This window comes from Myotis lucifugus, unplaced genomic scaffold (assembly GCF_000147115.1).
Source record: "Myotis lucifugus unplaced genomic scaffold, Myoluc2.0 scaffold_10, whole genome shotgun sequence".
Lineage (NCBI taxonomy): Eukaryota > Metazoa > Chordata > Mammalia > Chiroptera > Vespertilionidae > Myotis > Myotis lucifugus.
Window position 1 is genome coordinate 14324021 of NW_005871058.1, and position 17028 is coordinate 14341048.

A 17028-nucleotide genomic window follows, 5' to 3' on the forward strand; every position below is an offset into this window, starting at 1 on the left:
CTTCTCTGGCCATCGCAGTCTTCTCTGGCTTTCAAGGGCTGTAAGCTCCAGTGCCTCAATTCACGTTCCCCCCCCCCCCCCTTTCTTTGGTGATTGAACATGATTGAAATACATTATTGTATACTTTCTCTCTAGGTTTTTCATTAGTGCACGTCTTGACGTCATAAATCTTTATGGAAGCAGAGCTTTTATTTTGTATTTGTTCCTCTGCATAACAGAATACTGATTATAGTCTTAATGTTTCTTACACTGAAAGAAAAAAAGTATCTTGTGGATTCACCTCTTCCTCTTTCCTTCTATTCCTATCCTTGCCTCGTTCCTTCACACACCTAAATCGTGCTGGTGGCCTCATACGGAGCTCATCTCTCTACCTCTGGTCTTTCTCATCTGCCTCAGAAAAATCCATATTTGGTTAACTTTTTTCCTGTTGTTTGTTCAAATAGTACAAACTGTATTTATCTTTTCAGGTTTGCTATGCTGATTATTTGGTTACTTTAGAACAGGGGTCCTCAAACTTTTTAAACAGGGGGCCAGTTCACTGTTCCTCAGACCGTTGGAGGGCTGGACTATAGTTTAAAAAAAAGCTATGAACAAATTCCTATGCACACTGCACATATCTTATTTTGAAGTAAAAAAACAAAACGGGAACAAATACAATATTTGTATTTGCATGTGGCCCGCGGGCCGTAGTTTGAGGACCCCTGCTTTAGAATTTACTTCCATTTCGTGAAAACTATGTATAACCTTAATCAGATTAATGTCATCTCTGTCTTTAGTAGAAAGTAACGACTGACTTGGTGGGGACAGTCAGTGCTGTGAGGAAGTGATGAACAGGTTTGCCAGGTAAAAATCTCACAAGACTGGAACTAGAGACGTCTGTTAAATCCTTGTAAAATTGTATGTCAACTGGATAAATTAAGTAAATACGTTTTTCACTCTGAAGATTATATACAAGCATTCTGGAAATAACTTAGGTTCGGAATCAGAGAGACCTGTTTGAATCTTAACTCTCACATTCATCGTGTGACCTTGGACAAATACTTTGATCTCTTTGAGCTTCAGTTTTCTCATCTGCGAAAGGACCTAAAGCCCCCGTGGTAGAGTTATAGCTAAGTCACCCTTAACTAATGAATGGTAGTCATTATTCCAGTAATACTCCTAGTACTACCTTCATGATTCATCTCCTCTGGGAGGCTTTCTTTCCCTGCTCTGTTGGCCTGGTTCACCAGGCTCCGTGGAGCAGACGGAGGGAAGCCTGTGTTCCCGTTCTGCTCCACTAGGGGGAGTGCTTCCAGGCCAACTTGGCCAGGAGGTGTTACTGTAAAGCTCACTCAGACAGACTTCCGAGTTGGCACATCTGATGGCTTCCTTTTTAAAGTAGGGTGGTGGTGCTTTAACGTTTTTGTTGACTTGTCACCGAGCATCTGAAAACACAAGGAAAACCAGTCGCCTTGGCAAAACCTGCGCCACAACAGAACTTCCTGCGTAGAAGTTGCAGAAGGCGATCAGGTGCTGTGGGAGGCGGTGTTTTTGAGTCAGCACCCAGCAGGTGGCGATTTCCGCTCAAGTTCAGTTTTGAACAGATATTCTCAGACAGTGTTGGCAGTCACTGTGCTCCATAATGTAACGGGGGTTTGTTTGTTTGTTTTGGGAGACAGTGTCAACTCCAGCCCTGTCTGCTTACAGTCAGGGTATTTTAGCACATGTTAGATGCCTGCTGTCTAAGGGGTACACCTACATTCCAAGCTCCTTCTGCGTGTGTTTAAAAATATATTTAAGCACATATAAAGGCAGTGCTGGAGAGCGTGAGACTGTGGTAAGTTGGGGTTGGAAAGCATTTGATATTTTCTGCAAATCAAAGGGTAATGAGGTGACATAAAACATGGATAATACATATACCAGTTACACAACACATGTTTCCTTTTAATTTTTTCTTTTACTTTCAAAACTTAGTTCACTTTGGTTTCAAATCAGAATCGCATGTTCAAGATTGAGAATTTGGTTATTTAGTTCTAGACTAACCAGATTAAAATTTTCTGCAAATTAATATATATGTTGGGATGGTTGCCCATTTAATTAAACATAACTTCTTTTTTGAAAGGAAATTAGACTTTGAATTCTGAATCTGTGGGATTCAAATCCTGATTCTTCTACCTATTGTTTTTTGAGTTTTCACACTTAAAAAAATGAGGTGAATAAAAGCTCAGTCATAGAGTAATTGTGAAGATTAAAGGAGATATTATAAGTAGAGCAATTGGCACAGTGCCTGAAAGGTAGTGAGCCGCAATAAGAATTACTTACCTTCCCTTTCACAAATTATAGGAATGTGGGGACGTTCTAAACTTAAAACTAAAGAATAACTGGTTGTGAACAAGTTTGCTGAGCGGAATATAACATGAAGTTGTGAGGAGAAGTTCAAAGAGTCTAGGGCAGTTGGAGCTGCAGTGCGTGCTGGAATGCAGTGGTGGTTGAAACGAGGTATGTACTCAGTAACTTTCTAATGATTTGCTTTCCTTCATATGGGAATATGTTAAAGGTATTTATCATTGGGAATCCTCCACCCCATGGGAATTTATTCATCCCAAGTTCTTTTATTTTTCTAACCTATTTTTGTGATCAGCATCTTTGAAATTGATAAATAACAAGACTATAGAGTAAGTGTTCATTTGATAAGATTTATTGGTGCTATCCTATGACTATGTTAGATATATGAGCTCAGACACATGCTCATGTGCTATTGCTTGAGAACTAGCAATATTTTTGGTAAAACTCTGGCATTGGTTTCAAAATTTAAACATACAAATTTTAATCGCAAAATTGAAGTGAGTCTTAAGTCATTTTACAAAGTATTTGCCCAAAAGATTAGGTGTCAGGAATAATATGAACTCACAAACTTTAGGAAATAAGTTGTTAACACCCCTCATAAAATATGTCCTTCATTATTTACTATATCTTACCTGAGAGGTCAAACATAAAAGTAAATGTTATTGGGAGAGGTCATATATTACCTTAAATCCATGGGTATAGTACAAATGACTGGTAATAGATTTTTCCTGGAATGAGAATTAAGTGGGATATTGTGTGTGTGTGTTTGTGTGTGTGTGTGTGCTGAGAGCAGAGTACATTGAGTACAGGAGTGGTAATGGGGAAATAGGTTTCAGGAAAAATAGGTACAGATTTTATAGAACCATTAGATTCCATTAAGATATTTGTTCTTTTCCCCCCCGGAGCTTAACATACTTACATTTAAACAAAATAATAATAATTATTTTTAGTTCTATTCTGTAGCATTTAAATTATGTATATGATATTTTGACAGGATTAATTGTATGCAGGTCTGTTTTCTTATGTAAGTATCCTTGCGGACTCTAATTTGTGTGATTGGCACAGCTTCCAGCATGGGTAGCAGCTTTATGAAAAATATTTTCTGTGGACTTATCATGTGAAATCAATAAATAGCAGGGCATTTTGGAACATTTTCAGATTTTAATTTAGGAAAGTCTGTCATCAAGTACCTCATTGAGAGGAAAGACTTAAATAGGTTTTCTCTGAAGCTCCTAGAATAATTGATCAAATCGTCTCAAAGGGCTGAGAGTTGGATCTTTACTGAGCAGGGTGCCAAAGTTTTCCAGCTTCTTGATGAATTTCTCCAAGGTCTAATGATTCTTTCTGAACTCTGGGCACATGTAGGGGCTTGGAGAAACTGATCAGAAAATTTCCCAGAAATCCAAGTTTGGTTTAATAAGTCTAATGGTGTATTTTCAAGAGAATGCATAGTAGTAAAATTGAGATCTGGGTTTTTCCTGTGAGATGGGAATTTTTGTCTATTAGCAAATTTAAGATGTTAATTTGACTGAAAAACATGAAAGAACTAATTTTTAAATGACAGTTTTCAAAGTATTGTCAAATCAAGAATTAATTCACAAAACTGTTTGATGTGTGTGTGTGTGTGTGTGTGTGTGTGTGTGTGTATGCATGTTTTCCAAATTTGACAAGCACTTATGAACTTATATAAACCCTTAACTTGCTTTGCCTGGTGAAGTAACAGGTATAGATAGAGGCTGAAGAACCAACACTTGATTTAGACTGGTAGAATTGAATTCATTTCATAAAAGTGAAGGATTGGCCAGGTATAGAACAAACTGTAGAGGACATTTTGTTTATATCCCCCTTGAGATATTTTCTTCAGTCTGTACAAATCAAAACCTCTGGGATGCACTGAGATTTTAGTCATATTGTAAATCCATATGTGGAGCCCAGAATGTAAGTCCTGATGGCCTGTGAGAAAGGAGAAGCTGCATCTTTTAGTAATGTAATGGTATGCTTCCTAATGAAACTTATGAAATGGAGGGGAAGTGAAATAGCTGAATGTAACTTAGAGAATTACTGGGAGATAATCTGACCCTTAATGTTGGTTGTATGCCTGGAGGCAAATCTCTTGGGAGAATCGTGAGAGAGATAAAACAATTGACAAATATGAAGTAGTTTATAAACACTGAGGTGAAGTGGGTTCTTTAGTGTCAGTCTTGGGTTCAGACGCTTACTTTTAACTAACTAATCTTTGGAGATCCCTTTAAGAAAACAAACAAAAAAAATGTAGAATACTCCCCACCTTCTTTTATTGTACAGCCTAAGGCCTGCTGGTATTCATCCTGATTCATTAGCAAATGCTTCTCTCCTCTCTTTTCAAATGTTATTTGAATTTTTATTGAATATATATATTCTTTAAAAAGGCATGTTTATAAGAGTTCATACAGCAAACTCCTGTCCACCCTTCTACATCCATACTTCCTGCTCCCCACAGGGAGCCTTTTCTTCTAGTGTTTACCTCCACATTTCAAAATAACACGCTTGTACTGTGAGTCTTAATTTTTCAGTTTTGAATTGTATGCATTGACGTTCTGCTATGGAAGATAAAGATTTAGCTCTCTTGCACTGTATCTCCCCCTTCCTCTCCGAGGGCCCCTCTTCCATCCTCTCATTATGGCAATATCATTTTAATTAGATACATTTTCAGTGTGTCTATTATTAAGACGGTGTCAATATTCATTTATAAGCCATATGGTACACTGTGATTACATTTTATTTTTTGAATAAATTTTTATTTTCTCTGGAATTGTCTCATTTGCTCAGTTTTCAATGTAGTTATTACTAATTCAACCCTACGCCAGCTGTCAGCAATGAAACTGCTTTTTTGGTGCATTCAAAGAGATGATGTAATTCATTAGGTTTGTATTTTTCTAGGAGACGTCACCCCTAGTGTCGTCAACTCTCCTCTCTTGAATCCAGCTTCTCTGGAAGCCTGCTGCATCCCTGGTAGACAGGGCTCTCCCCCACTTAACCCAAGGCTTCCTTTTCACACTATTATTATGGCCCTGTCTTCTGGAGTCCATGTCTTCCTCTTTCATGGTTTCCTTCCTGATTTGGTGGAGTGCAATTATCAGCGACTTCCTGAAAAGAAAGGCTTGGAATGTCAAAACATGCTTTTACTCTTTAGTCATATTTAATCAATATTTTAGCTGAGAATAGAATCCTATATTTGAAATTCTGTTTCCTCAGGAATTTCAAGGTATTCTCCCATTGTATTTGGCTTCTATCCAGTGTTCCTCTTGACAAATTTAATGCTCTTCTTATTCCCATTTTGTAATGTGGCCTTTCTTTTTTCTCAAATTATTTCTCTGATTAATTTTTTTCCCTTTCATTTTCTTAATTTTGTCCTGGAATTCCTACTTCTTGGATGTTGGACTTTTTCGATTGATCCTTTGATTTTAACTTTTTTTCTCTCTCCTGTTTACTGTCTCATTTTTTCCCCCCCCCTTGGGAGGAAGGGGGAATAGGAGATTTCCCTCACATCATCTTTCAAGTCTTCCGTTGGACTTCTCATTTCTATCACATTTTTAATTTCTAAGAGCTCTTTAGTTTTCTTTTTCTTAATAGTGTCCACCTACAAAATGTCCAAACCTGTAGAGAATGTTTATAATAGTTTGATTGAGCCAAACTGACAACATATGCCCAGGAGCAATATCTGAAATGCTCAGGAGAAGTGTTTTGCAGCATCTTTTATGCATTTGGAATAAGAAGGAAAAGTAAGGAAGATTACATGGAGGTGGGGGAGAGAAGGTGGGAATTAGATTACAGGATAGTTAAGATTATGTTCTCTCTTGAGGATGGTTGCCTGAAAGGTGTGTTAATTTAGCTGCACAGAAACAATGGGTAGGGCTTGCTTAAGGCAAAGGTTAGCCTTTCACTAAAGAAGTCATATGCCTGGGGCGTGACTACCCATCTTGAGCTGCCCAGTTAGAAATTTATGATCAGATCACCCGGTGAGGTTACTTTCCATAGAACCCCCTTTTTCTTTCTGTCCCCCTTTAGCTTTCTCCCCTTGTTTTATGCATGCGGATATTATTTATGGTCATTCTCAAGTTTTCTTCTGCTTCCCACAGTGTCTGTTGCCTCTTAGTGCCCTCCACTCTTTCCTGTCCAGTTGTTTTTACTCTGTGAGAAGCTTTCCTTTTGTATCAGGTAGTCCTTGGTTGTCCCTTCATATTTAAGAATGAGGCATTTGTGTAGTAAAGCATTTAGTTGTGTCCAAAGACAGGACTGGTTTTTATCCTTAGTTCTTGGGAGACGATCTCTAAACCCTTGGACTGTCCTGCCTGGTAAGAGTGTCTTTGTTTTCCGGGAGCTTTGGCCCCCACCAGATAGTCTGACAGTGACCGCTTTGGGTCATGTGGTCTTAGCTTGACCTCCGGAGGCTGGGGACTGAGGTCAGCCACATGGGGGTTAAGTGTCTTTGTGTCCAAGACCCACTAAACACTGGACACCAAAGCTCGGGTGAGCTTCCTTGGCCGGCAGGACTTGGTCGGCACACTGGGCCGTGTGGACTCACTGACAAGTAAAAGTCACAGTGACAGAAGTGAGCCAAGATGGGCTGCTGTCAGCTCACTGAAAAGCCGGAGAAAAGGGGGCCTTGGAGACAAGTTCAGGGGGTAAGCCCAGGACGAGCCGCCACTCCCCATTCCTCCCCGGATTGCAAGTCTTGTGGGGACCCTTAGAGTTTAAGGGAGAAAAGTAAAGATGTAAGCCTGAGAGGGGAGAAAGGTGTGGGTGTGCTCCAGAGAGAACCCTCTTTGTCTTGAGGGTTCTTTTCTTTTTTCTAAAGCCAGGAATTTTAGGGGAGGATCTCAATAGAATATTCATCAGCTTTATGCTGATGCACCAAAATGAGATTTATTCCCCTGACTTCATCCATCCTTGGGTGTGATTGGCACAGATGGCACTGATTGAATTTCTGTTACCGATCTCCTGAGTAGGGTGATTTAAGCCATTTGCTCTCTAGTTGGGAGGAGAAGTGTAAACCATTTACTCTCAAGTGTCCTTAGTTAGGGAAGATGGGACTTTGTAATTTACTAGGTGGCAAGAACTGCTGGGCCATTTAACTACCTGTCTCAGTTCCACTTATCCCTATTCCACTTGTCCTGGCTTACTAACCTGTCTGGAGATGAATCCTCCCATGTTTTGCCTGGGGGAACATAGCCTGACTGCTAGTGTTCTCGGAGTTGAGTAGTGGAAGGGCGCTGGTGATGGCACTGAATATCGACTTTCCCTTCGTCCTGTTTTTCTCTATGATAATCTTGACAGCAGAGCAGTACAGGGTGTTGAGGTCACACATGAACAGGGACACCTTATGGATGAGGCATCAGGGAAAGCTTCGTAGAGAATGTTTAAACTGATAACCTGAAGGATGAGAGGCAGCTCCCCAGTGAGAATGGAGGGCATAGTATTCTAGGCATGAGGCTTACAAATTTACTTGACTAGATGTGTCAGTATTACTTGGGGAAGTGGATCAAGTCAGCTGTCAGTTTGTTATAAGGTCCATATAGTCAGAAAAATAGCACCAGAGATATAATACTAAAGGCTGTTGGTGGTAAATTATATTAACTAATTAATACCCTGTCCTTTGCAGATAAGAAAATAAAAGCATTGAGGTTCTAAATGAAATTTTTGCTTATGAGTCAGGATTTAAAATTACTACATTGGGTAGGAGAGTTAAATGTTTACATTAGTCATATATATATATATTTTTTGGGGGGGCGGGGTTTAATTTGTCTGAAGTCCTTTGTTGACTTTGCCTTCCAAATGGCTTTTGAGGTTTTCTTTGGTAATGCTATTCTGACCAATGAGAGTAATTTATTTACTTTAAATATGTTTTTTTAAAAACATTGATTTTAGAGAGGAAGGGAGGGGAGGGAGGGAGGAAGGGACGGGGGAGAGAAAGAGAGAGAGAGAGAGACAGAGAGAGAGAGAGAGAGAGAGAGAAACATCAAAGTGAGAGTGCAACGTCTATCGGCTTTCTCCGGCATGCCCACCACTGGGGACCGAGCTGCAACCCGGGCATGTGCCCTAACCGGGAAGGGAATCGAATGGTGACCTCTTGGTGCACGGTACAATGCCCAACCAACTGAGTCACACCAGCCAGGGAAAATTAGTAATTTTAAGCAGATACTGAAATTTAGATTAGCTATTGCTTATACCTAAGAATTTAGATGAGGGAGAGGGAGAGAGAAAGAGAAACCTGGATGAGAGAATGGAACATGGACCACCTGCCTCCTGCATGCTCCTTGTCGGGGATCAAACCCAGAACCGGGGCATGTACCTGACCAGGAATAGAACCGGCAGTCTTTTGGGGCATGGGCAATGCCCAATCAACTGAGCCACACTGGCCAGGGAATGAAATATTTAAAATTAAAATTATAATCATAATGACATTTTACTCATAAATACTTTTAGGCCCTAACTGGTTTGGCTCAGTTGATAGAGCGTCAGCCTGGGGACTGAAGGGTCCCAGGTTCCATTCTGGCCAAGGGCATGTACCTTGGTTGTGGGCACATCCCAGTAGGGGGTGTGCAGGAGGCAGCTGATCGATGTTTCTATCTCATCGATGATTCTAACTCTCTATCCCTCTCCCTTCCTCTCTGTAAAAAATCAATAAAATATATCTAAAAAAATAAATAAATACTTTTAGCATTTTAAAGAATAAAAATATTTTTTAATAATACCATTGTCACATTTATCACTGGTTGGTTCAAGCCAGGTTCCGAATCAGGACTATGGATTATATTCAGTTGTATTTGTTTCCCTTAATCTGAAATAGAATCCCTTCTTTTACTGAGTTTGATGCTATTGGGTTATCAGACTGCCCCAACTTGGGGATTTATCTGTTTATTTCCTCATGATGTCATGTAACTTATTTCTCTGTCTTCTGTATTTCCTTTAATTTGGAAGTTGTATCTTGCCTAAGTCTGGTTTTTCTAGAATCAGTAGTAGGTAAATAGATGTAGATATAAATAAAGAGATCTACACTAATAAAAGAGAAACATGGTAATTAGCGTACGACCGCTACCCTTTTCATTGGCTAATCAGTGAGTATATGCAAATTAACTGTCAGCCAAGATGGCGGCCGGCAGCCAGGCAGCTGGAAGCGAACATGAGGCTTGCTTGCTGCGGACTCCAACATTCCCCGCCTCACTTGCCGGCCTCTGAGCTACAACTCTAAGCAACTATGTACTATGTTGCAAATAAGAAGATAAACAAAACCCCAGAAACCGGCTTTCATTCAGCCGGGCTTTAGCAACATTGTATCGATGTTTTCAGCGGCGAGGCCTCAGAGCTAAAGCTGGCCCAGAATTAAAAAAAAAAAAAAAAGACAGCAAGGAGCGGTTGGAAGCTTCAGTTACTCGCCAGCCGGAAAACAGCCCTCAGCCTCTCACCCAGACTGGTCAGGCACCCCAGTGGGGACCCCCACCCTGATCCAGGACACCCTTCAGGGCAAACCAGCCGGCTCCCACCCGTGCACCAGGCCTCTGTCCTATATAGTAAAAGGGTGATATGCCTCCCGGCACCGGGATCAGTGTGACGGGGCAGCGCCCAAACCCCCTGATCGCCCTGCGGCTCTGTGTGTGACAGGGGGTGGGGCCACAACCTCCCTATCTGCCCTGCTCTGTGCCTGATAGGGGGGAGCTCCCCAATCCCCTGATCGGCCCTGCTCTGTGTGTGACAGGGTGTGGTGCCCCAAACCCCCCCCGCCCCCACGGGCCCTGCTCTGTGTGTGACAGGGTAGAGCCATAACCTCTCCATCGGCCCTGCTCCGAGTGTGACAGTGGCGGCTCCCCAACCCCCTGATCGGCCCTGCTCTGTGGGTGATAGAGGGTGGCGCCCCAAACCCCCTCCACGGGCCTTGCTCTGTGTGTGACAGGGTAGAGCCATAACCTCTCCATCGGCCCTGCCCTTAGTGTGACAGGGTGCGGCGCCCCAACCCCCCTCCATGGGCCTTGCTCTGTGTGTGACAGGGTAGAGCCATAACCTCCCCATTGGCCCTGCCCTGAGTGTGACAGGGTGCAGCGCACCAACTCCCCTATTGGCCCTACTCTGTGAGTGACAGCGGGGAGCTCCTCAACCCCCTGATCGGCCCTGCTCTGTGTGTGACAGGGTACGGAGCCCCAACACCCCTGATGGGCCCTGCTCTGTGCATGACAGGGGGCAGCGCCCCAACCCCCCGATGGGCCCTGCTCTGTGCGTCACAGGGGGTGGCGCCGCAACCTCCCCATCGACCCTGCCTTGAGTGTGACAGGGGGCAGTGCCCCAACCCCCCAATCGGCCCTACCCTGAGCGTGACTGAGGGTGGCATCGCAACCTCCCGATCCGCCCTGCTCTGTGCATGACGGGGCGGCACCCCAACTCCCCAATTGGCCCTGCTCTGAGCCTGACCAGGGGCTGCACCTAGGGATTGGGCCTGCCCTCTGCCACCCGGGAGCATGCCTAAGCCAGCAGGTCATTATCTCCCGAGGGGTCCCAGACTGCGAGAGGGCACAGGCTGGGCTGGAGGACCCCCCCCCCCTCCAGTGCACAAATTTTTGTGCACCGGGCCTCTAGTATAGTATAAAAGATTGGCTCACGTGATTCTGGAGGCTGAGAAGTCCACGACCTGCAGTTGGTGAGCTGGAGACCCAGGAGAGCGGACGGTGTGAGTCCGAGTCTAAGCCTGAGGGCCTGAGAACCAGAAGAGTCAATGGTGTAAGTTCCCTTTGGAGTGCAAGTCAGAGGTCAGGGCTAGCCCAGTGTCCCTGCTGGGGGAGGCAGACACCGAGAGAGCTCTTTCTCACTCAGCCTTTTGTTCTATTCTGGCCTTCAAGGGATTGGATGAGGCCCACCCACATTGCAGAGGGCAGTCTGCTTTCATCAGTGTACGCATTCAGGGGTGATCCCGTCCGAAACACCCTCACAAGATACACCCAGAAATAATGTTTTAAAAAAGTACCTGGACACCCCGTGAGCCAGTCCAGTTGGCACATAGAATCAAAATTCACCATCCCCTATCTAAAACTTGAGTAGATTCAGATTAAACAGGTCTGGTCAGAGCACTTCAATAGTGATGCTATGTAGTTCATACTGCATCATGCCATGAGGCATATAAAGAGCGTCTGATGTTAAGTTTGATCATATGTCTAAAAAGATTGCAGCGACACCTGCCGATTGTACAGTTCCCGTTTAACCCTTTGACCCGCAAGTAATGTATGAGTCCGTACTTCTATACCATGTGCATATCCAGTTGACCCATGAACTTATCACTCAGTGTCTTTTGCATCCATTGGTAATGCTTGCCTGTATCAATTATTTCCCTAAGGGTAGAGAAATACTGTAGTTGCTTTAAGTCGATTCTTTGTGTCGTTAAATCACCCACTTTTTTCTCCCTTCCCCTCTGATGCCAGCACTTCCTCTGATGTCGTTGCTGTTTATGAATCCTCCTTCCTTGTCCCCAGATGTCCCTTCCTTAAGTTTTCTTGTCACATAGTAGCTAAGTGATGAATCGTGGTTTGATTCTGATATAAAACTGTTATTTCCTACTTGTTTGTGAAATTCTGCTTCTGGAAACAAAAAATGAATAGCTGTGTGTTGTTTTTTTTCTTATACACATCAGGAAATTTGGATGTAAAATGAGCAATATTTAGAGCACACATTTTATCTGAAGGGAAAGTCATGCTTCAGAGTTTTATGTGACTACCCTTTGAGGCGGTATTAAATTGTCATCTTTAGGCACAGGATTCTTAACATAACAGCTAATTTTTGGAGTATCTACAAATGCTTTTTAAGCAAGTTTGGGTCTTCTTGGAGCCCGTGATATCTCTGTAGAGCGATGTTGACAAATGATAAATGTTGAAGAGCATTTTGTCCAGATTACAGATTATCAACTTTCCTGAGAAATAAAAATTCAGAATCTACTTTTTCATTAAATGTAGTACTTTTTTTGAGTTCACTGCTGCTGATGGATTTTTTTTCAAAATAAAGAAACCTAACCCCAAATAAATAATTTTAGATTTATTGAATAAAAAAATGACCAAAGCATTGCTTTCAGTCTACTCTCCTCCAGGAATCTAGAGATTCCCTGACATATTCCATGTTCATCTAACCTACACATCCAAACACTTCTCATGACCCTATTGACGTGTGGCATGGTGTGACTGTATCTCTTGCAGTTTGGGGCTCAGGCCAGGGCACAGCTGGCAGCTATAGCAAATGGCTACAGAGAAAGAACAGTGTTGCTTACTTCAATCATCACTCAAGACTGGAAGGACTCAGCTGTTGCTAGCCACAGATACTCCCAGTGCCCTGAGCCGCCAGTGAATGCCCTGCGTACTGGGAGTGTTGTTTCTGTTATGTTTGGGAAGGTGGAAAAAAGTCAGGTTTTGGTTTCCTAGAGTGAACCACATATTCAGGTGAGAGCTCTGCTCACTGCACACCCTTTAACACTATTACTGGAGACCATAGTAGAAGTTGGGGTCTACCAAACCTGAATTGGTTTAAGTTTGTTTAAAATGAAATGTATAAGACAAATGCCCAACTAGATGGGGCAAGGGTGTGTCAACTGGGCATGTCCTAGTTGCCCAGGATGATGTGGTCACTGTAGTGAAGACTAAAAGCTCAGCAGATGGCTCAGCCAGTGTGGCTCAGTGGTTGAGCTTTGACCTATGAACCCAGAAGGTCATGGTTCGATTCCTGGCCAGGGCACATGTCCAGGTTGTTGGCTTGGTCCCCAGTGTGGGGCACACAGGAGGCAGCCGATCAATGACTCTCTCATCATTGATGTTTCTATCTCCCTATCCCTTCCTCTCTGAAATCAATAAAAATATATTTAAAAGCTCAGCAGATGGTCAGTACTGGGAGGAATGGTTAGATTTCATTCCAGTCGTTAAAGTGTGGAGAGGGTCGGAGAGGAGGCCCAGAGACCAGCCCTGACAGTTTGTTCTAATCTGTGAATCTTCCACTTATCTGAGGATATTTATGGGTGGAGAGCAGAGGAAATGTCCTTGAACTGTGTGCTTTGTGAACCTTGGAACTGCTTCTGGAATGTCAACTTTTCTTGGACTCTTCACTCTCCAGATGGGAATAATGGCACCAGAGAGGGGGTCGCTCTTATTTGTTTGAATGTAGAATAGAAATGCTCCCATCAGTGGACTGATGGGGTTTCCACCACTGGCCCCGCCACTGGAGTGTTCTGGTGTGAGCCACCACCTGCTCTTGTGTGAGCCTTTTAATTGGCTTCCCCCCAGCAGCCAGAGGCTTGCTTTTAAAATGTAAATCAAATCCTTTTAGCCCTGTGCTCAGAATTCTCAAAAGTCTTCCCATTTCACACCTAAAGTCCTTTCCAGCTTGAAAGAGTCCTACTTAAGGGGCTTTATAACAGGCTTTGTGTATTATATTGCCACAAAGTACATGCCTACATACATGTGATTAAAACAGAACTTCCGTAAATGACCCCCCCCCTAATTTTACATAGAGTGTACCCTGATGTTTTCCTATTTTATTCTATTTCTTCTTCTTTTTATTTTATTTTATTTCATTATTTTTTTTTATTTTTATTTTTTATTTTTTTTGCACCACAGATGGGACACGAACCCACAATCCCTGGCTTAGGAAGCCAGTGCCTTTTTTTTTTTTTTTAAATGCTGGTTGCAGCTGACCGAATTGATATCATGACACATCTATGGGTCATGACTCTCAGTTTGGAAAACATTTTACTCAATGGCCTGGCCCTTGCCTTCCTCTCTGACTTTCTCTCTACCACTTCCTGCCCCTCTTGCTGACTCTCCTCCATTACACCTGTGTCTCAGCTTTGCCTCACATACGACATGTTCACTCTTGCCTTAGGCCCTTTGCATTTGCACTTCTGCCTGGACACTGTTTCCCTGGACAGTGGCCTCATTGCTCACTTCCTATTTCAACTGGGGTTCTGCTCAAAAGTTTTAAATGTTTCCTTATCAGAGACTTTCTCTGACTGTGCCCATCCCTGCATCCTCCATTTCTTATCCTATATAACTTTTCATTGCAGCAATATAGTCTATATAATAAAGAGGTAATATGCAAATTGACCATCACACCCTCGCACAAGATGGCTGCCCCATGTGGTCACAAGATGGTCGCCACAAGATGGCTGGCAGGGGAGGACAGTTGTGGGTGAACAGGCTGGCAGGGGAGGGCAGTTGGGGGTGATTGGGCCGGCAGGGGAGGGCAGTTGTGGGTGACCAGGCTGGCAGGGGAGGGCAATTGTGGGCAATCGGGCCAGCAGGGGAGCAGTTATGCGTCGATCAGGCAGGAGAGGGGTTAGGGCAGGGGTTAGGGCAGGGGTGGGCAAACTTTATGCGTCGATCAGGCAGGAGAGGGGTTAGGGCAGGGGTTAGGGCAGGGGTGGGCAAACTTTTTGACTCGAGGGCCACAATGGGTTCTTAAACTGGACCGGAGGGCCGGAACAAAAGCATGGATGGAGTGTTTGTGTGAACTAATATAAATTCAAAGTAAACATCATTACATAAAAGGGTACGGTCTTTTTTTTTTAGTTTTATTCATTTCAAACGGGCCGGATCAAGCCCGCAGGCCGTAGTTTGCCCACGGCTGGGTTAGGGGGTGATCAGGCAGGCAGGCAAGCTTGGGAGCCAGCAGTCCTGGATTATGAGAGGGATGTCCGACTGCTGGTTTAGGCCTGATCCCTGTGGGCTAATGTCCAGTGGGAGCCTGGATGCCCTCTATGGGATCACCCAGGGTTTATTGGATACTGGGCTTTGGGAGAAAGACTAATTCTAGATTCCATTTGCTGGTAAGGATCAGGCTCCCAGCACAGTCTCTGGCTTGTATCTTTCTGGCGTAGGAACTGGGCGAGGCTGAGTCTGCTCATTTATATAAATTGAATGTCTTCTGAGCCTGGCTGGATCAGGCATGTACTGATATTCAGGGCTCTTTTTTTGTAGCTAAGCTAACCTTTTCCATGGCTAAGGTAGAAAGACTAGATGCGATCAAGTTGATACTTCACTAGTTTCAGTGTCTGAAGTAAAAAATAAATTTACTGTGATGCAGCAGACATATTGAGCAGCTTTTTTTGTGTTAGGCACTTGTATGGGAGGGTGTGGCTCATCCCTGGGAAGTTGCAAATTAGAATTGAAAATAAACAACACAGAAATAATAGTCAGTTAGCAAGAGGTTCTCAGTAATAGAGTCTGGGATGAAAACTGTACAAGTGCATATCAGAAAATGACTGGAGACAGCCTTAGGGAACAAATTCGGGTGGTACAATCCTATATAATAAAAGCCTAATATGCAAATCGACTGAATGGAGAACGACGGTCTCCATGACACGCACTAACCACCAGGGGGCAGACGCTCAATGCAGGAGCTGCCCCCTGGTGTTCAGTGTGCTCCCACAGAGGGAGCACTGCTCAGCCAGAAGCGGGGCTCACGCCTGGCAAGCATAGCAGCTGTGGTGGGAGTCTCACCCGCCTCCGCAGAAGCACTAAGGACCCCTCGGGGGATGTCCGCCAGCTGGCAGGCGAACATCCTCCAGGGGTCCCAGACTGCGAGAGGGCACAGGCCAGGCTGAGGGACCCTCCCACCCCCCAGTGCACGAATGTCGTGCACCAGGCCTCAAGTTCCATATAAAAACCCAGGAAGAATGAAAAGAGAAAACATGGGAAATTTAATCTTTCTTACTCTTCCAAAGTTTTTTTTGGGAAAAGTCTCTAATAAAGTATCACAATTTCTGTTTTTCTCCATTAGGAACAAAGGTAAAATCAAAATACAAAATAAACCTTCTTTTATAGAGTTATTTGGTGTTACATGTTTTATACTGTGAAGAAGTTCACAAATAGCCATAGAAACACAAATGGGAGTGATGGAAAGGCTACAAAGTAGATTTTGGGGGAAAATGATCTCTCTCCACTGAGACTGGAACAGGAAAAATAATAATAATAAAGAATTGTGAGAAGAGTCTTTGAGAACAAATTTATAAATGACAGAGAGCCTGAAAGGCACCAAATGACATACTAAGAGAAACCGTGGGATTTTCTTCACTGGAGAGTGTTAAGAAAAGAGTATTACCGCCTTCCAATTATGATTTCATATCTATTCTCCCCAAAGACACATGTACTTGAAACCCCTCCTGGCCCCATAAGAGTGGATTCTATGGTCCTGATGAGATTGTGTGCAATAGAATCACTTCTCCTGGAAAGGAGACGCTAAAGGGTACTCGAGTAAAATATTAAAAATTATGAAGGACATAACAAAGGCCAATCAGTTCTTTCTTTTCCCCAGACCCCATAATATGAGAACAAGGGTTATTTGATGAAATTAAAGAGTAGCAAATTAAGTGCTAATAAAATGAGATAGTCACTTATAATTCATTACCATGGGAGGTCACAGAGGCAAATTCTGTGGCTAGATTAAACATGGGGCTGGGTAATTTTATGACCACTAGTGATATTTTTAGCAGTGGAGCCTGATACTGTGAGCAAGGTAATCCTATTACATTCTCCAAGAGATGGTTTGCAGGGACCTCTGGCAAGTGGTATCTGAGAAGTGTGAGAGTAGGCCTCACGGGTTCTAACCTTTGGTGGGGGATTGTACTAAAAATTAGTTTTTAAGATGAATGTCTTCAGGTATCCCATTCACGCTCAGTCCCGACTTCTCTTGTGGAGATCCAAAAGT

At 43.2% G+C, this 17028-nt stretch overlaps 1 protein-coding gene across 2 annotated transcripts in view; it reads left to right on the plus strand.

Moving 5' to 3' along the window:
- DERA (deoxyribose-phosphate aldolase) overlaps window positions 1–17028 on the plus strand; it is a 94620-nt gene that overhangs the window by 8949 nt on the left and 68643 nt on the right. The window contains exon 1 of one of the 2 annotated variants that reach the window (XM_023750078.1): window positions 2345–2478. The exons of the other annotated variant lie outside the window; for it this stretch is intronic. Within the exon in view, the coding sequence (XP_023605846.1) occupies window positions 2457–2478 (22 nt within the window). The 5' untranslated portion in view covers window positions 2345–2456. Of the gene's footprint in view, window positions 1–2344; window positions 2479–17028 lie in introns of those variants that run through there. 2 annotated transcript variants of the gene reach the window in all.